General features: G+C 60.6%; 6 protein-coding genes across 6 annotated transcripts; all 6 read right to left on the reverse strand.

The window, feature by feature from the left end:
* Positions 1-741: 741 nt before the first annotated feature.
* LPMP_100800 (hypothetical protein) lies at positions 742-4272 on the reverse strand (the record flags this gene model as incomplete). The annotated part of the gene is made up of 1 exon (XM_010698501.1): positions 742-4272. The coding sequence occupies one exon, from the start codon at positions 4270-4272 to the stop codon at positions 742-744; it is 3531 nt and encodes a 1176-aa protein (XP_010696803.1).
* Positions 4273-5466: 1194 nt separating this feature from the next.
* LPMP_100810 (FKBP-type peptidyl-prolyl cis-trans isomerase, putative) lies at positions 5467-5934 on the reverse strand (the record flags this gene model as incomplete). The annotated part of the gene is made up of 1 exon (XM_010698502.1): positions 5467-5934. The coding sequence occupies one exon, from the start codon at positions 5932-5934 to the stop codon at positions 5467-5469; it is 468 nt and encodes a 155-aa protein (XP_010696804.1).
* A 1210-nt stretch (positions 5935-7144) lies between these two features.
* On the reverse strand, positions 7145-11893 carry LPMP_100820 (hypothetical protein; the record flags this gene model as incomplete). The annotated part of the gene is made up of 1 exon (XM_010698503.1): positions 7145-11893. The coding sequence occupies one exon, from the start codon at positions 11891-11893 to the stop codon at positions 7145-7147; it is 4749 nt and encodes a 1582-aa protein (XP_010696805.1).
* A 1682-nt stretch (positions 11894-13575) lies between these two features.
* Positions 13576-14202, reverse strand: RAB11 (small GTP-binding protein Rab11, putative; the record flags this gene model as incomplete). The annotated part of the gene is made up of 1 exon (XM_010698504.1): positions 13576-14202. The coding sequence occupies one exon, from the start codon at positions 14200-14202 to the stop codon at positions 13576-13578; it is 627 nt and encodes a 208-aa protein (XP_010696806.1).
* Positions 14203-16416: 2214 nt separating this feature from the next.
* On the reverse strand, positions 16417-17016 carry LPMP_100840 (hypothetical protein; the record flags this gene model as incomplete). Its single annotated transcript, XM_010698505.1, has 1 exon — positions 16417-17016. The coding sequence occupies one exon, from the start codon at positions 17014-17016 to the stop codon at positions 16417-16419; it is 600 nt and encodes a 199-aa protein (XP_010696807.1).
* A 689-nt stretch (positions 17017-17705) lies between these two features.
* Positions 17706-23558, reverse strand: LPMP_100850 (hypothetical protein; the record flags this gene model as incomplete). Its single annotated transcript, XM_010698506.1, has 1 exon — positions 17706-23558. One exon carries the CDS (start codon positions 23556-23558, stop codon positions 17706-17708), a length of 5853 nt encoding a protein of 1950 aa, XP_010696808.1.
* Between the last annotated feature and the right edge of the window lie 2183 nt (positions 23559-25741).

Below are 25741 nucleotides of genomic sequence, written 5' to 3' on the forward strand. Positions count from 1 at the left end.
TCGCGGAGAGTTAGGGGTGGCTGTGGTGGCTGTAGAGACTGCGGCGCGTATGCGAGTTGGTTGGGGGTGGGGTAAGAGAGGAGCAATGGAGAGGACAAGGAAAGAGCGATGGGGATGAGGAGATGCGAGAGAGAGAGAACGCGGTGAAGTAAGTTACCGTCAAAGTGGTCACGCGGGATCGAGGGAGGGATGACCGGCGCCTGCAGAGCGAGAAAAACTTGAGAAGGCACTAAAGGAGCACGCGAGTAGCCACCAGATGCCACAAGCAAGCTGCGCATCTCCTCGGGCGAGTTCATCAAAACTGCATGCGCGACATACATGCGCATATACTTTATGTGTGCGCTCATATGATGGGGTCTTGCTTTTGGAGAAATGATGAGACAGCGGCACGTAGGCGACATGATGATGGCGAGTGTGGATGGTAAGGGGGGGGGGGGGGGGGGGGGCAGCCACTGCGGGGGTTGGCAATGGGTATACCATCCGCAATGCGGAGGGCGAGGAGGAGAGGGAGGGGGAGAGGGAGCACACAAAAGAAAAGGGGCCTACGAAAGAGAGGGATGTGGAGAGTGACCAAGGGACCTAAACACATACGTACGTCTTCTCTCCCCCTCCCCCTGCCTCATCCTCCCCACGCTTCTCCCCCCTCTCTGCGGCTCGCATGTGCACGAAGGGGATCTTCGGGCTGCTGCAAAATCCCCCAAAGGATAAGAGGCTTCAGCACTGTGGACATCACCACAGGTGCTAGAGCACTGTCGCCGAGGAAGCGACATCACCACCACCACCGATGCCTGTCGGCAGATGTTGGTATCGTCGACGCGCCACCTCACGTGCCACCTCGCGCTGACGAGCTCGGCACACGGGTAGGACATCGCGCAGTGCGGCACCGATGAGGCTGTCGGTCATGCACAGGAGTGGTATAGCGGCAGACGCCTTCTGCTGCGGTTGCTGTGTAGGGCGAATGGCAGACGCGGATGGCAGCGACGGTGCGGCCCCTGCAGCCCCCGTCAGAGTTCGTGATGCACCTCTCTCCCTCACGCCTGCACCCACGGCACGCCCCGGTGTGTGGCTTCGTGCGCTTTCATCGCTTGTTCCCGCGACAGCGGATGGTGGCGCACCTCGACGGGTCGTCGACTGCTGCTGCTGTCCTTGAGAGGAAGTCAGGCATGGGTGGGGGTGGTAGCGGTAGACGGCGGCAAAGGGGGACTGCAATACTGGCGCTGGGGCCCACATGAGCTTTACGTCCTGCCAGACGGCGGCGGCGCTCCGCGTCGGAGGAGGGGGTCGCGAATGAGCTGACCGACTCACCACGCCGATGCCTGCAGGCGGGTTATTGAAAGCTGCTGCCGCAGCGGTGGTCGCATCTCGGTTGCTGTTGCGGGGTATCGCACGTCGCTGTGCCTTGCCACCGTGTCCTGGACTCACGGGCCGCTGCCTCGCGGCATCAGCGGGGTGCTTTATGAACCCGTCGTGACCGTCACCGCGCGTATCTGCGCTGCTTGCGTTGCGTGGAGAGTGCTTTGACGGTTGCTGCGGCTGTTTTCGCTGTCGCGTCGTGCTGCTGCTGTTGTACCTGTAGCGACTGCTTCGCGGTGTACCGGTGCCGTGCTCGGGAGTTGTGCTGCTGATCCCCTCCATGGAGCGATGGTGATGCCCATTGTGAAGGTGGCACCGATACTTGCGATGGGCATCTGGGTGGCTGTGGTGGGTCTCGGCTCCGGAGACAGTGGCCCCAGCACCACGGCTTCGATGCCGCGTCACGCGCCAGTGGAAGCCGTTGTTTCCGTGAACGAGGATCGGCACCACGTTGTGGGAGCGCTGCTGATGGCCGGAGTACGCCGTCGCAATGGTGTCGGGGTGCTGCAGGACGGCAGTGATGCCTACCGATGGACACGTCGTAGCAGAAGTCGCGCCGCCGCCCTTCACACGCCTGCCAGCGCCACCGTCCGCTTTCACAGGGCTCGCCCCCCTTTCACTTGATGATGACGACATGGCGGACGATGCAGGAGTGGTGGTAGTCATGGTGGTGACGTTGCTGCTCCTGTCCATGGCGTTGTGTTGGGCATCGCTTCTGTGGTGCTGAGCCTTCTGTTCTACTGCTGGAGCCATCACTGCCTCAGACTGGTGGTGCTCATCAATGTCACCAGGGGGCATCACGACCGCGCTGCTAGATGAGATGATGATAGGCGGCGGCGCGGTTTCTGTCCCACCTACGGTCGTGACGGCTGTGGTCTCTGTCTTGATCGCCGTCCCTGCGACGGAGTGCGTAGGGGGCATCAAGGGTGGTGGCGGTGCTGGCAGCGGTCCTGGAGCGGAACCGCCCCCGCCGCCGGTCCTGAGTGCTCCGCTTACATCCATCAGCAGCGCATCGGCGAAGGCTTCCACCGGAGAGGAGGACTGCGGACCCGTCAGCGCCGCCGTGTCAGCGTATGCCTGCAGGAGCGCTGTGTCCGTGGGTCCAGGTACGAGTGGCAAAGACCTGGCTAGAGAGTTCACTACCAATGGTGGCGTGTGTGGTGGTAAGCGCTGACCATCTTGCTCTTTCACCACCGCAGTCGCCGGTTGCTGCGGGTTTAGATGCCTTGGGATGCCGTTGGTGGCGCTGTTCCGCACATTTGCGTCCCGGCGCTGTTTGGGTTGCGGTGTGCTCCGACGATAGCGACTGCGTGCTGGCACGTCTATAAGCGCTACACCTGGTGCTCCTGTCGCTCTGGCTGCAGACGGACCTGTATCTTCAGCACTGCGACCATGGCCGCTCCTGACGCTCGCTCGCCGGCCTCCACCACGCTCTCTCGACGGCGCTGCGGCTGCGGTGGGCGACGTCGTCATCGGATGCCGCTGTTTCTGCGAGTGACGACCCCGCTGCCGCATTGCCGAGGGCACGGTCGCGCTGGAGTCAGAGGACGTGGTGCAGCCGTACAGAATGCCAGCGCTGTAGACGCCGCGTTCGTCACCACGGCGCTGCCGTATTGCTTGCATCATCATCGCGAGAGGCGGGCTGCGGTTGCGTCTGTCCTCCATCACGGTCCCGATACCGGTGCGTTGCCGCGGTGGCGTCGCCGTACTTATCGGTATGGTAATTGGCGCCCCTCCGCGCTGTGCGGCCGCCATTACTTCCTCCCTGCTGTGCTGCTTGCGGTGCCGTCGCAGTACTTCGCGGTGCTGGCGCTGCTGATGCTCCAGTTGCATGAGATAGCGTTGATATTCCACGAGCGAGGCTGGAATGGGAGAGGATGAGGGCGGCGGCGGCGGCGGTTGTGGCTGTTGCTGATGCGACTGGTGACGCATCACGGGGATACTTGTCCCAGCAGAGATGCTTGCCCCGCTGGTGTCATGCCGTGGTGGTGAGAGAAGCATGTCGTTGACACCCTGCACACTCGACCGGCACGAGTCGAGGGACAACTGTGGCGCCGCGTCGGCCACTTTTGCAGTGCGAGGGCTGGCGGATGTCCCCGCGAAGTGCGTATGGCACGAAAGGGGCAACGATTGCGGTGGCTGCTGCTGCTGTCGAGGGGTGGCGTACGCCGTGCCTTCACCTTCAAGCCATGCTCGCTTTGCATGGTCGATAGACTGGAGATGTATCGCCGGAGCAGCACGGGCGACGAAGGTGGTGCTGTGGTGGAGCGGGTCTGTCACCAATGGGGATGCCGCCATCTGCTTGGCGCCAATCCACGCTCCCGGCATACTTTCCCTAGTGCTTGCCTCGGATGGAAGTGGCACCCTCCTCTCCTGTAGCTGCAGTTGCTGGAGGCGCACAATGGCCTCGAGGTCTCGCTGGATGGCGAAGAGGTAGTGGGATGAGGTGCGGCTGGCCGAGTAACTACTACTGCTGTTGTTGCTGTGGTTGCTCTCGCCGTCGCCAGCACGGTCGCCGAGTGGGGTAGATGAGGCGGAGGACGAAGGGAATGGAGTAGCTGCCGCTGGTGCAGTCGTCGAATGCCGCATCCGAAGGGGTGGTGGTGGTTGGAGGGCAACGGCAGACGTGCCTACGAAGGGTTTCTGCTCAGCTTGGTAGAGGCCATCCCTGTTCGAGGCTGCCACTTCCGCAGCGTGCTGCATATGCTCAGCGCAGATCTTACTGCTGCTGCTGCTGCTGCTCGCACTGGAGGTGTTCATCACGTGACCAAGGCGCGGATCGGGAGGGGTCGTGTCACTGGTCGCTGTCTTGTGAGCACTGCTACTGCCCTGAAGGCGCGTCGAAAGCGCCTCCTCGACGTGTTCGCTGCGATTGAGTCCCGCGGGGGGAGGCGGAGGTGTTTGAGGTGCGTACCTCATCCTCGATTGAACGTTGCCTTCTCCAACAAAACAAAGTGAGGGGTGGGGCGGTGGGGGAGTGAAGGCAACAGCGGGGGCTCGAGTGGGGAAGAGAAGAGAGATGGGCTGCTGCTAGTCTTTCCCTCTCGCTGTGCGTCGAGTTGGGATGCCTTTGCGCAGGGAAAGGAGGGAAGGGCCGCGGCTGCCAGCGGTGCGCATGCGCGAGGTTTTCTGCGTGTTTAGAGGAAAAGCGGTGGACACAGTTGGGGTGGAGGGAGACCGAGGGAAGGAGGAAGGGAGGGAGAGAGAGAGAGAGGGTGAGGGGTCAGTATGGTGCGAGGGTGGGGGTGGTGGGTACCTTACCCACGGACAGCGCGCAAAACAAAGCAGCGACCAAGGGAGCGAGCGACAGGCGCGGCCAAGGATGCGTGAAGGAGAGGTGAGCAGGTGGCGATGTATCACACAGACGCACGAGTGCCGCGCATGACCACCCATGACTGGCGAGTTCGCAGAGAACTGGGCGTGGAGGGCGATGCCTTGTGTGCAACACTGCCAAACTGTTTCCCCCCTTCCTGCAGCACGTAGCGTCAGCACTTCCTTTCCTCGCTTTGCAGCTGGGCTTCTATCATGACTTGTTCAGTGGCCCGGCGCATGACATCGGCGTCCTGACTTGTACGTCCAAGTCCCGTGCGTGCATGCTATGCGAGCGGGTGTGCTTGTCACAGGCCCCGAACGCTCCTCCTAACACACCAACACACGCATAGACACACACAGGGGGGGGGCAAGAGAGGAGGCAGAAGAAATTGGCGCGGGAAACAAACAAAGGAAAGCCAAGACACGGGAGAGGGATAGGGAGAGAGTGCGCCCACACTCCACTCACAAACAACTACATCTGATGGCCAAAGAAGGTGCGCGGCGTTATCCGACAAATGGGGCTGCCGCACAACTTGGGTGATGAGAGGGAGAGAGCGAGAGGAAGGAGGGAGTCGCCACAGGGGAAGAGAGGGGTATGTGTGACGCACCGGCGCCACTCACGTTCTGCTCACCCGGGCTACAAAAAAGAATCATCTCTTCCTCTCCGACTGCTCACTCTACCATAGCGGTACATTGTTCCCCTCCCCCTCCCAGTTGCTACCGCTTCCAGCAAGAATGACTCTCTTTGCCGGCTGGCGTCCCCCCTCTTATTTTTTATGTTCATTCTACCGAGGAATTTCCTCACAGCGCAGCGTAGGAAATGGAGAGGGCCTGCTCGAGCTTTTTGTGGCCGTCCGCGCCCGGCTTGCCGCCCTGCATCACCTTCAGCAGGTGGATCTTGAACACGAGAGCCGCGTTTGGTGGAATGGCACCGCCGGCACCGCGCGAGCCGTACGCCAGCTCCGGCGGAAGGTAGACCTCCCACTCCTCTCCCTCCACCATGTACTGGAGAGCCTCGGTCCATCCCTTGATCACCTGGTTCGGTGCGAACGTGGCGGGACGGCTGCGGTCCATGGAGCTGTCGAACACCTTGCCGTTCGTCAGGGAGCCGTGGTAGTGCACCGAGCACGGGTCCGATACGTTCGGCGACTTCACGGAGGCCGTGTCAGACACCTTGGTCAGGATCTTGAAGCGCATGCCGCTAGGCAGTTTGTGCACGTTGGGCGTTGCGTCCACGCTCGCCATGAATGCCTGGTCCGCTGCGTTCATTTGACTTGGGATGGCGAGAGGGAAGATTAACAAGAAGGGTATGTGTGACTGTGTAAGGTACGATGAAGGCGCGTGCGTGTATGTGCGCAGCTGTTCGTCCAGGTAGGAAATGGTGGAAGAGACGAAGGATGACAGCGAAGTGTCGTTGAATGTCCGTGCGTCGTTGTGGTTGGTGTTGTTGTATGTAGCGGTAACAAGACCGACGTATTCCCCCCCACACACACACGCACACGTGGAGTAGGAGAGGGGGTGTGCCGGCAAGCGAGAAGGAAGTAGATGCACGTGGAGAAAGACCGAGGTAGTGCACCGACGTGCAAGGAGGAGTCAGGGACGGAAGGGTGGTGCTGGTGGTTGTTGTTGTACATACCGAAGGTGGAATCAAAGAGGGGAAAGTGCAGACACAATGCTAACACACACTGAGGGAGGTACTCGGCAGAAGGTGGAGGGGGTGAATGGATGGTGGCGCCCGCCAAGTGGTCTTCCCCCTGCCCTGCGGCTTGTGCGGCTGCAGCATGGCTGCGTGACTGTCCGGCCATGCGTGCACGAGGGTAGACTCGTGCTAAATAAGAGAAGAGAGAAGGACACCCTTGAGGTTTTCGTGGATGGCTCGAGAATTTTCCTCTCGATGTTGCTCATGTCATCGCTTGTGTTCGCCGTTGTGGTGAAACGGCTGCCATCCTCTTCCCTCTCCCTCGCACCTCCCGCGACAAGAACAAGAAAAGCGATGACTGGGGAAGTACGCGGGGCGGACGTGCAGGACGTGTGGGGAGGGGGAGGGAGGGCGAGGCGCAGGGTGTATTCTTGGCTATACATGCGGGTAGTACAAAACATAGGAGGAGGAGGGGGGAGGGGGAACAGACGAAAAGCGAGGGCGCGCCGTGTGTAGGCCTGACAGACGACAGGGCGGTGGTGAGGGAGACGTGTGCGTGTCACGCAGAATAGCGAGCGGAAAAGGAGGGAAGGGGGGAGAGGGGGGGGGAGGATTCACACAGGCACGCCCGCACACTCCCTCGACCGTAGCCAGAAGAGGCTGGCCTACACGAGAGCATCTCCAGCGCAGCCAGAAGAGGCAGAAGGGAAGGGAGAGAGCAGAGGCCACCCCCCGTGCCGATGTTGTTGACGTAATACGAACAGGAGAAAGGAGACAGAGAGAGAGAGAGGGCAAGAAGTGTGTGTGAGTGTGTGTGGGTGCACTGAGGCAGCCTTCACCTCACTCCTCGTACAGGGCGGCCCACTTCAACACATCCGCGTCTGCGTTAGGGGCACCACAGGTCTCAGCGCCGCACTTGTCGTTGGTGGCATCGTCCGGGTTGCACAGGTAGGAGTAGAGCCGGACGCGCTCCACGTGCTGCTGCTCCTCGATGTAGTGCCGCTCAATCACACACAGAAGATCAAGCTCGGTGAACTGATCTTGCCAAATCAGCTGCCACACTTCCTCCCACTCGAGCCGCTTGCGCGCGCACTGGTTCGCGGCGGCAGCACGGTAGCACCGCTCGCGCCGCGCCGCGAACGCGCGCCACGCTTGCTGGAGGCGGTGCGCCATCGCACCGAGGAATGCCAGTGCGGCTGCCGCCTCTGCTTCGGCAGCGGCGGTGCGCTGGCGCATTTGATGTCGGCGCACAGTGCGTTGCAGTACGGTGGCAGCCGTGTCTTCTCGCATCTCACGTGCTGCGGTGGCGCGCACCACAAGCTTCTCTGTGAGGATCGTTCGCCTCCACTGCTGCACAAGGGCTCTGGAGACGTGCGCTCGTAGGAGGGCTTGCACAAGAGAGGTTGCGCGCAGGCGCCGGATTTCAAGGGCCGCGGCTGCGGCGCGCTGTCTCGCCTGCTCCGCCACTTGCATCCGTCTCATCTCAGCTCTGGTCAAGGCACCGCGACCGGCTGCTTGTATAAGGTAGAGGTTTTCCATGAAGGTGCGCCCTTGACATGCCTTGAGACGGCGCACGAGCAGCTGCGCCTGCGCACTGCGGCCGAAGCACTGGAGAAGGCGAATGACCTCGTAGGTGCGCGCTTCGCGCTCCAGGCGCTCCTCCTGCACTGTGTGGCGCAGCTGGCGGAGATAGCGGCGCTGGCTTCCTGCGGCGTAGCGTCTCCAGACTTGCTGAATGCACGTCGCCGACGTGCGCAGCTGTCGAGCGCGCTTCACCGCTAAGTCCAGGCGACGACGTCCGACGGTGCGACGCCAGCCCACCGTGATGCGTTGCGCCGCCTTTGCTCTGCTCTCTTCCTGTGCCAACGCCTCGCGGTGGCGGCGGCCCTGACGCTTGGCGTACTCCTGGAGTACAATCGCCAGCACCGTCGTGGCAGAATCGCGGCACCGACGAAGCTCGAGCGCTTCGGCCTTGCGGGTCTCGCGCAGCTGCGCCACGCGACTGCGCGCCTGGATGCCGCGCAGTCGCGCTTGTATTGTGACCGCTGCGTGCGCCTGCCGGATCGCCTCTGCCTCGAGACGGTGCTTCTCTTCCATCTCTACATTGTGGCGGCGCCAGTACGCCCTCTGGACGACTACACGGCGCCACCACTGCTGCACCTTGACTGCGGTGATCATGTACAGCCGTAGCCGCGCGCCGTGGGTGATGCCGAGCTCCTTGCACAGGCGGTGCCGCTCGCGCTGTCGTTGCAGCCACTGACACATGGCACGAGTCAACCGCTGGGCGGCGGCGACCTCCTTCTGTTCCTGGTCTAGCCGACGCTTGTCGGCTAGGGTGCGCGCGCACAGAGCTGCTTCACGTCGGCGTTGTTCCAGCACACACGAGAGAAAACCGTCGATCGCAAGCGCGGCCGCCTTCTGGATCGTGTAGACGTATCGGTAGAGGGCCTGACGGCGGACGTGCAAGCTCTGGCGTGCCTTACTTGAGCGCCACGCCAGCTGAATCATCAGTGCCGCCTTCGCGCGCCGCTCGTTGAGCTCGGCGTAGTAGCTGATGATCTCGCGCTGGAAGCGCGCGTTGCGTTCTGGAAGCGTCTCCTCTTCCTCCTCCTCCTCCTCCTCTTCGGCATTCTCTGTGTCTGTACCGGCGGCCTGAGCTAAATGTGGGTCGGGTGCGTCTCCGTCTCCCTTGGGTTGCAGATTGATGTTGCTGTGGCTGCTCATGAGGACCAAGCCACACTGCTGATCGGTGGTGATGACGGGGGCGGGAATGGGCGACGCCGAGGCACCAATGGCCTCCGTGTCGGCAGCGCCCCCACTACGACTGCTGTCCTGTTGCTCAGCTTCTGGCTCGATTACCTGGACGCCTTGTGCGGTGGCATCGAGGTCGAGCGGCGCACCCTTGTAGAGCTCGTCTTGTTGGGGCTCTTGGACGCCTTCTTGCTGTTGCTGCTGCTTCGATTCTGGCTGCTCTTTCGGTTGCGGCAAAGTTGACGTGCTGGCGGCGCTGAGCGGGCTCGCTGGCGGACCAGGCGCCGGTAAGAACTTGCGATCACGCTTCAGCTGCCGACGCGGATTGCTGTCGGAGCTGACCGCCGAGGTGAGGGTGCCGGCAGTGACAGCGGACTTTGAGGATATGGCGGAGAGCAACAAAGCTGCCGTCGAGCTCTGCGGGCTACCTTTGCTGTTCTTGAGGCGCCGCGCTGTGTTTTTCTTCTTCGCTGGAGCGCCGTCCTTGTCGCCAGCAGGCAGCGTGGCATCCTTCACGACACTGCGCAACGCGAACGCATCCTCCGGCCGCTGCAGCCGGTGGCAGTGCCGCAGCGATCGGCCACCAGGCGGCTTCAACGCCGACAGCGATGACCGCGGCGATGGGCGACAAAACTGCGTGGCAGCACCGTCAACGGCTGCCGCAGTGGAGGAAGGAGTGTAGGGCAGCGGGAAGGTATGCCCAAGAGGAGGGGGTGGGTCGCCCTTCGAGGACCAAGCCGTTGCCGTTGTTATCACTGAGGTCTGCGCGGATTGCAGCGACAACGACGGGTATGGAGGTGACTGTGGTGGTCGCGCCAGGTACGGGTGGGACGCCGCCAAGGCTGGGAGAGGACGAGAGGAGGCGAGCGGCGAAGACGCTGGCTCAAGTCGCAGCGGCGCCGAGGTGGCGAACAGTGGCGCGTGTTGCGGTGGCCGCAGTGCAGAGGTCGGCACCGGTGGGAGAGGTGGCAGGCGGGTGAGTGTGCCGGCAGGCATGCGCTGCTGTTGCTGCAGCTGCGAGTGTAACGGCAGTGAGACGTCTTTGCCGCTGAGGCACGTCATGTCGCTGTTGCGACCATTCGACAAAGCTGGCATAACCGCTTGCATGTGCGCTGCCGTGAACGATGCCGGCGCAGAGGCTGAGGGCTGCCGCTCGCCACTGGCAGCCACGGCCGAGTTGGGCAGCAACGCAGCCACCGCCACAGCTACCGGGTGCGCACTGCCCAGTACCTGCCGCCCAAGCATGTGGGCTTCCATCCAGTACTGCAGCCCCCTCGATGACGCGTCCGATGCCGGGTTCTCCGGGCCATGACGACGGCAAGCGGCCGCGCACCCCAGCAGTAGTAGTACTCCAGGCAGCAGCGCACGCGCCACAGCTGAGCCGGGCGAGATCGTGCGCAGCGTCCGCTCCACCTTGCTGCATCGTTTCTCGACTCCTGCGGCGGCGAGAGCGCCGCCACAAGCGGCACCTGCTGCTGCCACCAATGCAGCTGCCGCCGCGGTGAGCCACAGGAGCTGTACTTCATTGCAGGCACCGTGCTCTAGGCTCATATCCACTTGTACATCGAAGAGGAAGTCCTTGTCAGACCTGTGAAGCAGTGACATCACGCTCGCTTCAGCTGGGCTGCCTACGCCGCCGCGAGCGCTGCCCGGCTGCTGCCCCTGCGGCGATACCGAAGATGGGACTGCAAGGACAGCGGTCACGTAGCGGGCCACGTGCGCCTCCCACTTGAACACCTGCTTTGTGATTTGACGCGCAGAGGCCAACGCCGCTACCACCACTGTTGCAGGCACCGCCGTCATCTTCACACCTTCGCTATGCTGACTTGTAGTGGCGCATGAAGCACGCCAGAGCCACACCGGCAGCACTGTGGCGGGGCAGGGGTGCGGGTAGGCTGAAGTTGCGTCTGCAATGCCTCCGGCAGGCAGCCGTCCCACCTGCATGCGTTCCTCGTGCACCTCGAGCATTGCGGGCATACGCGGCAGCTGCAGCATGGCCAGAGTCACTGCCACCGTCATCAACGGCGGCGGCACATCCTCGGCTGCAGACATTCTCAAGTTATTTCCACTGCTTGCAGCTTCCCCGCCGGCTGCGACCACAGCACAGATATCGCGAAGCGCCACCACGAGGAGGTTGAGGTCACGCTGAAGTGTCCATCGGCGCCGCAGCAGCAATGCCAGTTGCACAAGGTCGGTCGGGCTCGTCACGAGACTGCCCACGGCGTGCGTGGAGGTGCCGCGCTTCGTTGAGGAGACTGCGATGCGACTGCCGTCTGCAGTAGAAGTAGGCGCTTGCTGCGTTGGCGTTGCTGCCGACACCTCCGGTGCGACTAGTGCAGCGGCACTAACGCCCCCGGCTGGCACATTTTCCGGCTTCACCACGAGGGTCTGCCAGTCCACTGGAAGACACGCCACGAGCACGGAGAGCGCGTTTGCCAGGTCCTTCGCTGCACTTGGTGAGACGGCGGCGTTGCTGCCCTCCAGCTCCAGAAGCGCCTGCATCGTTAGACATCTCTGCAGCAGCGACTCCGCCGCCATGGCGGCTGTGTTGTCTTTCTTCAGTGGTGTGGGGTTGTAAAGCTGTGCCTTTGCCTTGAACGCAGCGGTCACGGTCCCGCCGTAGGTGCTGGTTAGGTACGCCTCCGCCTCCTCGACGAGTTGCGTGGCGTGGGCATGCACTTTGTAGAGCACTGCATAGGCGGACTGGATGAGATCCACGCCGCGATGGGCAGGCAGTTGCTGTCGTGGCGGTTGGACGTGAGACCGCGGTGCGAGAGGCGCTCGTGCGCAGGAGGCTAGACGTGCCGGTGCTCCGGAGTGACGCTGTAGCGGGTACATTGCTCTCCTCTGCAAACGCTGGAACGTAGACGGGCACTGGACCACCTTGCGCTCCTCACTGAAAAGGGGGAAAAAGGGCTCAAGACGAAGACTGTAGAGGAGGTTGGTGCCAGCAGCAGAGAGACATCACTGGCGCGACGACAACCTGCAGCAGACTTGTCGATTATCGAGAGCTGTGCTGTTCTTGCTCCGTCCTAGTGGCAAGGGGGGGGGCGGGGTTGCTGTGTGAGAGAACGAAGAGCGACCGTCGTTGTTACCCAGCAAGGGCAGGTCGGATGTTATGTGTGTTACGGAGGAGCCGAGGTCATGCTGAGAAAAGAGTAGAGGGAGAGGGCGGAGCTGAAGAGGAGAGTAGAGAGGAAGGAGACAGGGGAAAGTGTGATTGGGGTGTTGAAGAGCATTACTGCGCCCCTCCCCCCCTCTCTCCTCCCCCAGCAGGGGAAGAAAGGAGTACACTTCATTCCCTCCCCCATCCACAGTAGTGCGTGGCTTAAGTGTGTGCGCGTATTCCACCACACTCCCGCAGACGTGCATGCGGTTGAGTCGTCCGTCAGAAGCCTCCATTGTGAGGCACCGCGGTGCCTGGGCTGACTGCGCATTGAGGGATCGACCTGGCAAGGGAGTCGAAAGGGGAAGGAGAGAGTGATGATGGTAAGGAGTAGGGAGAGAGTGCTAAACATAAAGCAAGACGGCGGTGGAGTGGGGGGGAGGGAGAGGAGGGAGAGGGCAGACAGCTGCCATCCCGCGCACACAGCTACACGCGACTGTACGGTTTTCCTCCACTTTTCTCGTTTCTCTCGTACTGCCACACTGGATTCCCTCATGAAGTGCGCCCTCACTACTAAGCGACCAGTGTGCTTCTCCAAGTCACACCATGCTGACACCCCCACACAGACACACCCATGCGCACTGAGCGAGCGAGAAACTCCTTCCGCGATAGAAGCGAAAAAAAAAGGGTACGCCACTAGAGGCCCAATCGACCGCACTGGTAGGGGGAGGGGAAGAGAGAGAGAAAGGACAGCACCATAGGCGAAGCCCTACTAGAGGTCACTGGGAGCACCCCCACAAGCCACCATTCCTTCTCTCCCCGCTTCCCTCGGCTGAGCAGAGGAGAGCACATTAACGCACGCTTACACGACAGTAGTGCCCGAGATGGCAGCCCCCCTTCCCTTCCCCTTCCTTCTTTCCATTCTCTCTCTATCTATGCAAGCAGCCAACGACAACATAGCCCTTTCAGCAAACGCACGTACACCCACACCCGCACACACGCAAACAGCGAACACTCCGGCAACAAGGGGGGGGGCGAGAGAGGAGAAGAGCGCCTTTACGAGGGGGGGGGAAAGCGAATACGCGCAAAAATATAAAACATAAAAAAAACGCCGTAAAGAAAAGCAACAACAAACAGCGCAGCTGCGGAGCTGAAATGAAAGCCACGCTTCACACGTACACCCACACACATGCACATATTCATCGCATCAGCAGCACAGATATAAGCGCCACTCCTCCACTGCGTATACAGCGTATAGAACGATGCGCGTATATTCGTGTGCATGCATGGACACATGATGTGTCCTTCCCACCAGAGACTCCGTCAGACATCGCCCACGGACACACACGCGCGCACACACACACACATACACACATACGTCCGAGACTCCGATCTTCACCATTCACTTTCGGCCTCAGCAGCAGCCACCACTCTTCTTCACCTCAGAGGTCTCGCCAGGGTTCATGTTTACGGTCCTGCCTGGCTTCGGCACCGTGCGGTCGGCCTCGCGGGTCTGCGGGGTGACCACAACCTCGTAGACGGACTTGGCAAGCCACTCGAAGGCCTTGTCTACGTTCGTCTTCTCCAGCGCCGATGTTTCGAGGAAAGATAGGCCATTCTCGCGAGCGAAGCGGTCGGCCACTTCCTTCTTTACAACGCGCAGGTGCTCCAAATCGCACTTGTTGCCAATCAGGAAGATGCAGCACGTGACGGGCACAAAGACGCGCAGCTCCTGCAGCCACGTCGGGATCGAGTCGAAGGAGGTCTGGTTGGTGATGTCGTACACCAGCATGGCACCCTTCGCGCCGTGGTAGATGGAGCGCGAGATGGCGCGGAAGCGCTCCTGACCTGCTGTATCCCAAATTTGAATCTTCGCATCGCGTTCCTCGATCTTGATGCTCTTCGTCATGAACTCTACGCCAATGGTGGACGGAGTTTCCTGGCTGAACTCGCTCATCGTGTACCGCGTCATGAGGTTCGACTTACCGACGCCACTGTCGCCGATGAGGACGATCTTGAAGCTGAGGTTTGTGTCCTCCATCTTAAATCCTTATCCTTTCTGCTCCCGGGGTGTTTGTGTTCGACAACGACCACGGCGTGACACTCCTTTTAAAGTGAAGGGGAGGAGAGGAAATGTTAGGGGAGAGGCCACTCACCTACGCACTTGTACGGCAGCGGGCCGTATCCCTGTGTCTCTAGAAGTGACTAGAGGGGGAAGGAGGAGGAGGTGAAAGAGACTCAGATAGAAATCCAGTCAGCAAGCGAGGGCACAACCATAAATTGAAAGGAGGCGATGGTGGTTCGGGATTGAGAACGTGCAGAGCAGAATTGAGATGAGGAGAGAGAGAGGGAGAGAAAAGGTAAGCAATGCGGTAGTGGAGTAGAGTAGCTGTGAAAGCTGCGTAAAAGGCTATAGGTTTCTCGCGAGAGTGTGTGGGAGAGACAGGATCACGCCAGGCAGTGGTAAGGGCGAACAGAGAGGGGGGAGAGAGGGTCAGTAAGCGCGCATACACATGAGGGAAGGTGGAGAGATTCCCCACGGTTTGGCTTAAGGAGCCACAAGCATGTAAGGGGGGGGGGCGAGGTGGCTGCACAGTGCGGCGGGTTACCCTAACATTGAGACTCGGCAAAAAGAGAAACAAACTGACTCGCTCTCAGGGCCTCATGCTTACGAGCAGATAAAATAAAATAGGAGGGTGGCGAGGGCGGGCATGCGCGGACGCGCGTCACTCATAAACCACTACAGAGGGGTACTTGACTCCCACCGTACTAGCCGCCAGAGGCGTTGGCAGTGTCGGTGAGGAGAGCAGCGCACAGTCGGCCAGTCTCCCTCCCCTTTCTACCCATCGCTGTCTAGCGCGCATACACAGCGATCTAGACACGCGTTCTTTTGCTGTTTTCTTCATTGCCTGAAACGATACCAAGAGGACCATCCGAGAGGCCATGGACCTCTACACCCACGCACACCTATGCGTGTGTGTGTGTGCCTGTTTCGCATTTGGTTGCGGCTTCGCTCTGCTTCACTCATAAAAAGACCGGGGACACCTCAAAAGACCGAGCCGCCTAAGGGGCGCGCAGACGTCGACGTGGCTACTGCGCCACTTCCCCTCGCCGTCCCTCCGCACGATGACTGAGCAACGGTGCTACAGACAGAGAGGTCGCACTGGGATCGACTTCGGCGACAACCGCCAAGGACACAAGACTAAAGGGGCGGACGAGCTCGCCATACAGCGACAAGGACGACAGCAGAGACAAACGAAATGCCTAGCGAGCAAAGCCCACCACGAGCACGTGCACGAGGGAGACGCCGCCGTACACACCCGCCATACATGCAAGAGCAGGGAGGCGTGTGTGTGTGTGTGTGCGTGGTGGCAGAGGGCGACGATTGAGTGAGCAAGCGAGACAAAATAGAGAAGCACGAACGAAAGAAACAAACAGAAAAGAGACGACGGTACGGTAGGGATCTGCGACACTCCCTCCCTCCAAACACACACACACACATACGTGCCGGAAGTACAAGGGGCGAGAGCGGAAGAAGAAGGGGGCGGGGGGGGGAGGAGGGGAGATGAGGAGGAGGAGGAGACCATGCGCTTTCCTGCTCGGCGGCGTACGCGCCGATCCTGTTCCTCGCTCTTTCCCTTAAGCTTCGAAAACTGGCAAGCAAGCGCACGAGTAGAGTCACGTGCTTGTGGTCATTGCAGCAATAAGCTCAAAGAAGAGAGGGGGAGAAAGAGACGACAAAGCAAAGAAGGGGGTGAGCAGCTAACGCTGACACGCTGAAGTGCAGACAGATGGAGAGAGAAATGCGCAAAGGCCCATAATAAGTTGAAGGGGGAAGGTGAGGGAGAGGGGAAAGGGGGACAGCCAGCGAGAGGTGCATGTGTGTCGGCCGGTATGAATCCATGTTAGGCCTCTTTGCTCCTGTGCAAGGATGGTGGTACCTGCAAAAACTCACGCGTAGGCACCAGGCACACGTAGGCTTAGATATAACCGCGCATGCAGGGTGTGCAGGAGGAGTTGCAGTCCGGCACGGCAGCTCTTGATGGGGCCGCCACTCTTCTGTTCTCTGCGCACTTGACCACCTCCAGCTCCACTGCACCTCGGGCTGCTTTAGAAGAGGCGCCCCTCCCTCCCCCCTCCATCACTGGACTTACACATCTTCTTGTTTCTCATCTTTCGAAGGACTCTCTCTGATCGCTTCTGCTGCTGCTGCGGTGTGTGTGTATATTCTTCTGCTCGTGCCGCTACTCTCTCTCTAGTTACTGATGCCCATCTCCACAAAGCGCTCCCCGTAGGTCTTTGACCTGACGCGGGCCAGCAGCACCGTCTGCACGTCAAACAGCGCAATCACGTAGAGGAACATGTTGAGGAAGGAGGCGGCAAAGAGAAGGGCGTTGCCTTTGCACTGCGCCACCGGCTGGCCAAGGCGGCCAATCGTCACGTTTTGGTTTTCATCATTCAGTATGGAGCCAATGCTGCCGATACCCGTGTAGTTGCCCGTGAAGTTCAGCGATCCAGCGACGCCGCAGTCGGCTACGACCGGCGCCGCCAGCCCCATCGAGTGAGACACCAAGAACACCGTTGTGAGCATAATGAATGTGAGGGCGTAGAGAAGACGGTACGCCTTGCGGGGGACAAAATGCAGAATAAGATACCCCATCGCGGAGGTAATAGCGAAGATAATGCCCAGGAAATGGGCAAAGCCTGACTTACTGAAGCTCTTTGCCTGGGTGGTCACCACGCCAGCGCCAATGACGTACAGCAGTGTAAGGAAACCCATCGCAATGGCGAGGATCAGAGAGAAGAACTTTCGCAAGAAGCTCAGTATGGTGTCGCAGACGGAAGCGTACCCCATTTTCACTGTGTTGGTGCTTCTAAAGGTGCAGCAACTACGCAAGGTAGGTGCCCCGTGGAGAGGAGCGGGAAAGAGAAAGGGGAAAGTGTGTTGGACTGCCAAGAGATCGAGAGATCGAGAGAGAGCTGCGAGTGATGTGTAAATGGGGAGGAGGAAGGAGAGCGCGCTGTGAATCACTCAGTCCTCTGCCTGCTATGGAATGTGTATTATGCGCCGAGGGGCAAGAGGACAGAAGAAGAGAGAAAGAAGCAATGAGGGAAGAGCGAGATGGAGCACAACGGTGGGGGAGGAGAGGGGAGGGAAGGTGGGTGTATGTGAGGGTCTTGCATACACCAGATGAATGTAATGTGATTGATGTTAGATAACGGTGGAGAGGGGGGGGGGGGAAAGGCTTCGGTGGATCACAAGAGCGGACGGGGTTGAGGAGGAGGTGGGCGGCGAGTGAGAGAGGAGATAAGGGAGAGGGCAAGAGATCGAGAGAGAGAGAGCTGGTGTGGGCCTGAGCTGTTTACGCGCCGCGGGGTGTCGGGCGTTGTTGTCTCTTCCATACATGATTGCGCATGTTAGCTACACACCCACACACGTGCATGAGGGGGGGGCACCATGTTGCATCTCCTTGCCTATTCAACAAGATGGCCCTCTTCTCTCCCCCGCCTTTTCGTCTTAGTTATAGGGAGGATTTCTCTTCTTTACCACCGTTGCATGGCCTTCTCAGAGACGACGGCGGCGTCGCAGCCCTTTAGCGTGGCAACTCCCTGGTCCACCACCACCATGCAGTTGTTCTTGAACTCCATTCCGCAGAGCGCACGCACCGCGTACCCGTCTGTGATGAGATCGTCGTACCCATCACGCCGCACCCGTTCCTTTGTGATACCGTTGGCGCAGACCCAATTCTCCACATCCAGGGCGTAGTACGGGTAGCGCGCCGCTGCGTCTGTTGCGGCCATGCAGCAGCAGTTGTGCGTAAAGTTGTCCCAACTACTGTACCCCGCCAGCTCATACCGCAGCGCACCATTGGATCGCCGCACACCGTTAATAAAGGCCCAGTCCAGCGTGTGCAGCATGCCGCACAGGGCGAGGACCAACGCTATCGTGGCGACAACGCCAAGCACCATGAAGAGAAAGCTCAGCACGCGCCGCACCGCCTCGTTGATCTCGTAGTCGATGTAGGATTGTACAGCCTTGAGCTGCTCTCGATGTTCCCAGTACGACTCCTTCAGTCGCTCTCGCAGTAGGTAGAGGGAGCGGAGCTGCTGAATGAGTGGGTCTGTCGGGATTGCGGAGTTCGAGTGCGGCTGTGAGGCGGGGTTGAGCCGCTTAGTCACCACCGCCGGCTCCGCTTTGTTCAACCAGTCGCCATTGGGCGTGTGCAGGGTGGTTGGATACTGCCTATACGGCCACGCCGCGCCCTCACCTGAGGAGGAGGAGTTCGCCCCAAAGACGGAGAACGGCGAAGAGGAGCGGCGGCTGTTGCCGGGGACGATTTCGGGGACGGCAGCCTGCGGTGCTCGCGTCGCGCTGCCGGGTACGGAGGCCTCCGAGAGGGTGCCAGACTTGCTCGTCTGACAATACACGTTGCCTGTCATGAGTGAGAGGAGCATGGAGGGCTGCCGGCGCATCGAAGACAGCGAGGGGGGTGGCGGTGGCTTGTGGTGAGCGCCACTTCTCCGCGAAACCTGGTCGTCACTGTTAAAAGACCGCTTCTGATGCCCGGCCTTGTCGCCACCACGCGGCCGTGCAGACTTGCTCGACGTCGAACCCCAGTTGCTCGGCAGCAGTCGCATCAGCCAGCCCTTTCTCGCCCATTTCGATCGCCGCTGCTGTTGGCTCTCCGTGTCCCACGCGTCCGGTCTAACTCGCGCAGCCGCGTCCGTCGAGGGGGAGCTGCCATTACCTCTGGTATCGCTGCTGGCGCTGCTATCAGTAGTGCCACTCGTTCTTCGCTTCTCTGTCGCAACGTGCTTTTCATCGTCCTTGGCGGTTTCGTAGAGCAGCTCCGTCAGCACTGGTCCCCACTTCTCCAGCCAGTGTAGTGTGCCTGCAAGTCTAGCGTTCTGTCCGCAGCCCGCCTCGCTGGAGAGGAGTGAGTCATCCAGGTCCACTGACACGCCGTTGCGGCAGCCGTCGTAGTGCACATCCTCGACGTTGAGCTCGCCGCTGCTTCCTTTGTATCCGCTGCGCTTCTTGCCGGGATCTGGTTCGCGCATCTCCGTGTCCAGCGACACAGGCACCGTCCCCTGGCTGCGCTCTTGTTGAAGAAGAACGGCGGCGGCCTGGCGCTCACGGGCGGCCGCGCGGACCGGGTGCACTGGCAACGAGAAGTTTAAGTTCATCACCGCAGAAAGGGATGCGCAGGTCATGGACCTGAGAGGCGAGTTAGACTCGGCGGTCACGCCCCGCTTGCGGTACCGCACCGCAGCTGCGCCGGCGCCTCTGTCTGTGCCAAGCGAGGCGCTGCGGTTGCTTATTGTGCCACCGGATTTTTTCGGCATGTCCGCGTCCTGCTGCTCTTCCACGAGCTGGGCGTAGTACTGATTCTGGAGCGACGCCATCGTCCGCTGCTGCGGCTGCCGCTGGGCTGTGGTTGGCAAGGCGGTGGGGGTTACTGGCGGTAGGGAGACGTTGCAGAACAAACTCCACGGCGGCATGCTCCCTGGCACGTCGACGACGCCGAACATTGCATCCGTCGGGTTTCCCCAGAACGCTTTGCGGAAGCGTTTGTGCCGGTGCCGCTGCAGCTCTTGCGCCGTGCACAGGCGCTCGAGCCCGCTTTGTGTGACATCGCGGGCGCAGGCCTGCCGCCGAGCGTAAACCTCGGCGAAGCTAAGTACCTCACCCACACCCCCATTTCCGCCGCTGCTACGATCAGTTGCGCGTGGGCCACGCACGAGACTGCATGAGAGGCAGCGCATCATCTTCCTTATCACTTGCTGCAGGCGACTCGGCACTACCCTGCAACCGGAGGAACGCGCGCTGTCGTCGTCGTGATTTGCCGTGCCACCTGAAGGGCGATCATCGAGGTGCCTCGGTAACGACGGGGATACGGTTGGCACCGGGTCGCTGGGAGACAAGTGGGTCCAAATGGGGACCCACGGCGGTAACGAGTAGGCCTCTGACCCCTCCTCCCCCAATGACGTCCTCTTCCTAGGCAGCGGTACATCCACCAGGGCACCGGTCAGAGAGCTGGAGAAGGGGCGCGCCATAGCTGCTGAGTGAGGAGCACGAGCAGCATTGGCGTCGCCCTTGCTGCTCCAACGCCGATGCCCGCCGGGGTGGTGTATGCGAGACAGCACCTTTGCAAACCGCCACGTCGCAGGCGTATGCGGCGCAAAGAAGAGGGATGGAACGAACACCACCGTGGCCTCCCGCGCGTACTCCCCAGCGGTGACGCCGACCCGATTGTCCACGGCTCGCGGTGGCTGCCCAGGCCACAACTGAACTAGCTGAGCGCAGAAAGAAGAGACTAGAAAGGATGCGCTATGTCGCCTTCGCTGCCGCCCGCTCGCTGGCCATGCAGGCGCCGTGTTCGCGACCGCTGGAGGGGCCAAGGCAGGGAGGCTGTCGCGGAGCGCGCCTGCAGCGCCGCTTCCCGCATCCTCACGCGCGGCTCTGGTGCTGTGCGTAGCGCTCTGCTGATGTGGCTGGAGCGAGGCCCTCCGACGCCGCCTTGGCTTCTCTGAGGCGCAACCTGTTGGCTGGTCAGAGGAAGCACTGCTGCCACGATGACCAGCGTTTACCACAGCAGGATTCGCCGCTGAGGACCGCCCAGCGCACTGGAAGAGCGATGCCAGGCTCATGATAAGGGAGGGTTTCCCCACAATAACCGAGCGACGCTGCTGTTGCCCTTTAGGCTCGGCGCATGGTCCCACTGCTGCGGGCATGGATGCGCCCCAATCACTACCGCGAATGCTCACCATCTCGTCGCCCCGCTTGTCGTCCCTGCCAACATCGTGGCAGTGCAGCTGATTGCGGTGGCGGAAGAGAAGAAACGGCGCTGCCACCGTCTCGACAGCGATCAGGCTGAACGCCTTGAGGGAACCCCACCACGTCCGTGCCTGAAGGAGCGCTGATAGTCCTTGACGGGTACGGGCGCTCTGCGTCCTTATGGAGGTGTGGGTAGAAAGCGTGGTAGGAGTACTCAGGAGGAACGTAGGTGCCAGCGTCGTCTTGTCACGACTCAGCGAAGGGCAGCGCGCGTACTCCATGGGGGACGAGGATGCCGGTAGCCGTCGTGATGGGGACTTCTCTGCCCCCGGTTTCTGATGAAGAGCCGTCAGGAAAGCGGGGCTCAACGTCATGGCTGCGCTTCGTCGGCTAAGCAAATCGCTATCGGGGTTGTCGTGCTGCGGGAGTGCCGCCACCCTTGCATCTGTGGCCGCGGCGATACCTGCTGCGGCTGCCGACGCCAGAGGCATGTCGCTGAAGGTGATCAGGCTCCGTGAACCGTCGCCAGGGCCGCATTGCCACAATTCTTCGCCATCACTGTCTTCCGCCGGCTTCTTCGCGTCTCTTGTCTCCCGAGACGGCCGCTGCTTCGTGTCGCTGTCTCCGACCCCAGCGTCGCTGTTACGCGTCGCTGCCTCCATGATGCCAGCAACCAGACCGACGCGCGGTTTGGGCTGAGGTGGATTGCTGCTCTGCGCTTGCTGCACGGACGCACCCGGTCTCGCGTAGGCCACCGTCACTCCCTGCGCAAGTCTCTTCTCCAGCATATCGCTCCAGCGACGTTCCTCACGCAGCGACAGCACCGTGCCGACACCCAGCGTTATCGCAGGCACGCCGACGAGGGCAAGCGGAAGAATAATCCACACGGCAAGCGGGACGGCCGCGCTGCCGAAGTGCCAGGCGGCAAGGAATACGAGACTGCACACGCTTACCATTGCTTGCAGCGAGGGGAAGTAGATGGCCTCGGTGGGCCGCGAGAACGGCTGCAGGTACACGGCACAGCTCAGCGCGATGAGCGGGACTACCAGGAAGAACAACATGCCGACCCAAGCAATACGTCGCTGCTGGCCGCGTTGCATGACGCAGCCAACGATGCCGAGGATAATTTTCTGCAGTAAGAAGGAGAGTCGGTAGAAGCGGAACTGCGGCTTGTAGGCGCGGTAGGCGAAGGCGGCGCTATTGTCAGAGAACAGCACCTTCTGTAGGTACAGTTCCTCAGGGGTGAAGACGTCATGGTAGCGCTGCTCTAGCGGGTAAGCGTCCTGCAGCATACGTACACCGTACTGCGCAACGTAGAACTGCAAGTAGGGCAGAAAGAGAATGTAGAACGTAAACACCAAGATGCCGCTTGCGATGTAAAAGCCGTCCATGCTGTCGCATGGCACGCGGGTGTCGTAGACAAGTCGGGACTGCTGATGCGACGTGGCGCACAGGTTCTCCTGGAGGGCAGTGGAGCACTTCTGCGGGTAGCTGTGAAAGTCGCACGACAGGCACCGGGCAACCGACAAGTCGTCGCTGATGTTGTTTCCGTCCGTCGCGTAGGAGAGCGGCGGAAAGAGGGAGGCGGAGTGCGGCATTCGTGATCCAGCCTCGCAGGTCAGCGGCATGCAGTAGACGATCGAAATGAAGTGGGTGACGACGCTAATGTAGAGCAAGGAGGCCACCACCATGATGAGGCTGAGTGCGCGGAGGTCGAAGGCAGTGCTGCACACGTACAGGTACTGGCGCCCTTTCGTGAAGAGGCTCATGGTCCACCATACCGTCGCGAAGGCGAAGAGCACAGCCGTGATGCTTCCGAGTACTTTGAAGACGATACTCTGCTGCATATAATGCATTGCTGGAATTGGTATCGCGCCAAGCAGCACAAGACTCCCCATCAACAGCAACAACGCAAACGCACCCTGCCACAGCACATCCTCAGCATCGAGGTGGGTGATGCGGTACTCGCGGCGCTTGGCATGGACCCGCTCCGCTGCCACGGCGACAAGGTCAATCCCCTGGCGGTCCACCAGTTGCTGCGTGATGGGCAGGCTCTCCCGTCGCTGTCGCTCCTCGTCGATGAGCTTCTCCAGCTCCACCGCGTCCCTGCGCAGGTGCCGCAGACGGGCGCGACCCATGCTAACAAGACCCACGGCTAGCAGTAGCACAAAGAGTGGCAGACCCACGCCTCCAAGACTGCTGAGGGTCGACTTGGGCGGCAGCGACGATCCAGGAAAGGTGAGGTCGGCCATGTTTGCCAGCACGATGAAGCCGAAGAGAAACATGAAGAGGGTGGAGAGGAGGCACACGAACCACAAGTAGGCGGGCTTGCCGTACACGAGCAGCAGTCCGACGGTTGACAGAGCCAGTGGCCCTATGACGGCGACGCAGACGTACTGCAGCCGAATGTCCAGTGGGAGCCAGTCTGGCAGGTCAACACGGAGGGGATTATTATACCGCTGCACCTCCTCCACCTTCCGATACGGGTCAAAGACCGCGTACCGAATGACTACAAAAGGCTCCCTGTAGAAGGATGGGAGTGACTCGGGGGACAAGTTCAGCAACAGCGTGATGTACTGAATGTACGCCGTGGTCATATCGACCACATCGAAGAACATCTTGGCGAGCCGCCACGGGGATTACGGGGAGGGGGAGAGAGAGAGAGAGCGCAGAATACAAACGTTGCGAGACGTTCTTGCCAATACAACGGTGGCGTACGCGGCTGCGTCTGCAAGCAACAAGGGAAGGAGGGAGGGAAGGGTGGGGGTGGGTTGAGGCTTGTGGTGGCCAGTCAGTCCACACCCACACACACGCATACAATCCAAAGCTACTGCAAGCCACACCCTCCCTCTCCTTAACCGGAGAAGGAGCAGTATGGACACACAAAGTAGGCGAATTCGGCGCACAAAAAGGATAGAGAGAGGGGGGGGGGTAATATATATAGAGAGAGGGAGAGAGGGAGAAGAAACACTGAGGCAGATTTCCCGGCAGGCCAACAGCACTTCGCGCACGGCACGTAGCGGTGCGCTTCTTTGAGCGGGCAATGTAGCCGAGGCTGTCTATATACAAAGGCGAGCAAGAGAAGGGCTCAGAAAAGAGAGTTGCCAAGGGGGAGGGGGAGGGGGGTGGTGGGGCTCTTCCTGAGCAGCCTCAACGACAAGAAAACAAAATTGCTGGACACTCTTCTTCCCTACTAGCCGCCGCCGCCGCAGCAGCACACCCACACCCCCCCACACCCACACACACACACGTGCGTCCCCTCCACAGAGGCCCGCTCAGTCGGTCTCGTTACCGCGGACAGGAGGCAGTTTGAAAGAGAACGAGAGGACACAGCTATGGGTGGGGTAGGGTAGGCGAGGAGGAGGGAGGGATGACGGGGGATTTACATGCAAGAAGAGGAAACAGCTCAAAGCACAGAAAGGGAGGGGGGAGGGGAAGGGAGCAGAGCGTCAACTCATAAGAACGTAAAGAGGCTGCCCGTGCGGCGTACAGCCGCACCGAACGGGAGGGATGGGGGGCAGCGGGGCTTAATGAAGTCACACACGCATACTAACAGTGCGAGAGATAGAGAGAGAGATGGAGTAGAGCGGGGCGAGCGGAGCGGCGGCTGTAACGGAAGTTCGAGGGTGGCAGCGGTCGACGCGGTGAGAGCTGCTCTCGTTTATTTTTTTATCCCATACAGACACACAAGCCCAAAGTCAAAGAAAAGGACCCATTTAATATGTTGGCGTCTTTGGCAGCTGAGCTAATTGCGCCACAACTGCGACAACGGTTGAAGCAGAGACTCCCCACACGGCTAATGTGCCCACGGAGGCACAAGGGAGAGAGAGACAGCGCTCGAAAGGAACAACAGCAAGGAGGAGGAGGAGGAGGAGGGAGGGAGGGAGGGAGGGGGAAAAGAGTAAAGGAGAGGCGCACAAGCACAGGCACGGACACACAGGCAAGAGCGGGTAGAGTCTGAGGTGATTCCCCTTCTGTGTGGACGTGTGCGTCTAAGTTCACACGTATAGGGTCTCTCTGTCTGTGTGTGTGTGTGTCTGTGTGTGTGTGTGTGTGTGTGTGTGTGTGTTTGAATGCGCAAGGCAGGAGGAGCCAAGGAGGAGGCGGCGGTGTGGTGGCAAGCGTGAAGTGGAGGTAGGCAGGCAACGGGAAGACAACTTCTAGAAAAGGAAGAGAGTGAGTGAGTGAGAGCATCATGCCAATGCGTGCTCAGCAAGACACGGATGGACACCTCGGTGGAGAGACAAGGGTTTGAATTGGGGGGGGGGGGGCGGGGAGGAGGAGGAGGTTGGCGCGAGCCACAGTAGCGGTACGTGCTCCCTCCCCGTGGACCCCACCATTAGCGTTAAGTTCATTTTTCCTTGGCTTATCAGTAGAATGAACACGCACACAAACATAGATGGGGGGCAAGGCGGGGTCGCGACTCCCTCCCTCCCGACTTCTCTACAGTCGCATCTTCAATGCGTAGGCAGTGCTAGAGAAAGGGGGAGATGTGGGCATAAGGACTCAGAGAACAGGGGAGGGAGGGGGGGGGAGTGGAGAGAGAGAGATGGACTGGTTAGTGTTTGGCGAGCAGTGCCAAGATACCCCAACCACCAACGTTTTAGTATCCTCCCGATACGTTTGCGCTGGTGCGCTTCGGGCACTCCTCTCTCGTAGCCTTTACCTTTCACGGAGGGAGGGTGGCCTCGTTAAGCGCACGCCGTGTACACACTCAGAGCACTGACACAATGGCAATAGAATGCACGGAGAGAGAGAGAGAGAGAGGGGGGGGGGCGGGAAGGGAGGAGGGAGGAAGGGA

The sequence above is a fragment of the Leishmania panamensis genome, assembly GCF_000755165.1.
Source record: "Leishmania panamensis strain MHOM/PA/94/PSC-1 chromosome 10 sequence".
Classification (NCBI taxonomy): domain Eukaryota; phylum Euglenozoa; class Kinetoplastea; order Trypanosomatida; family Trypanosomatidae; genus Leishmania; species Leishmania panamensis.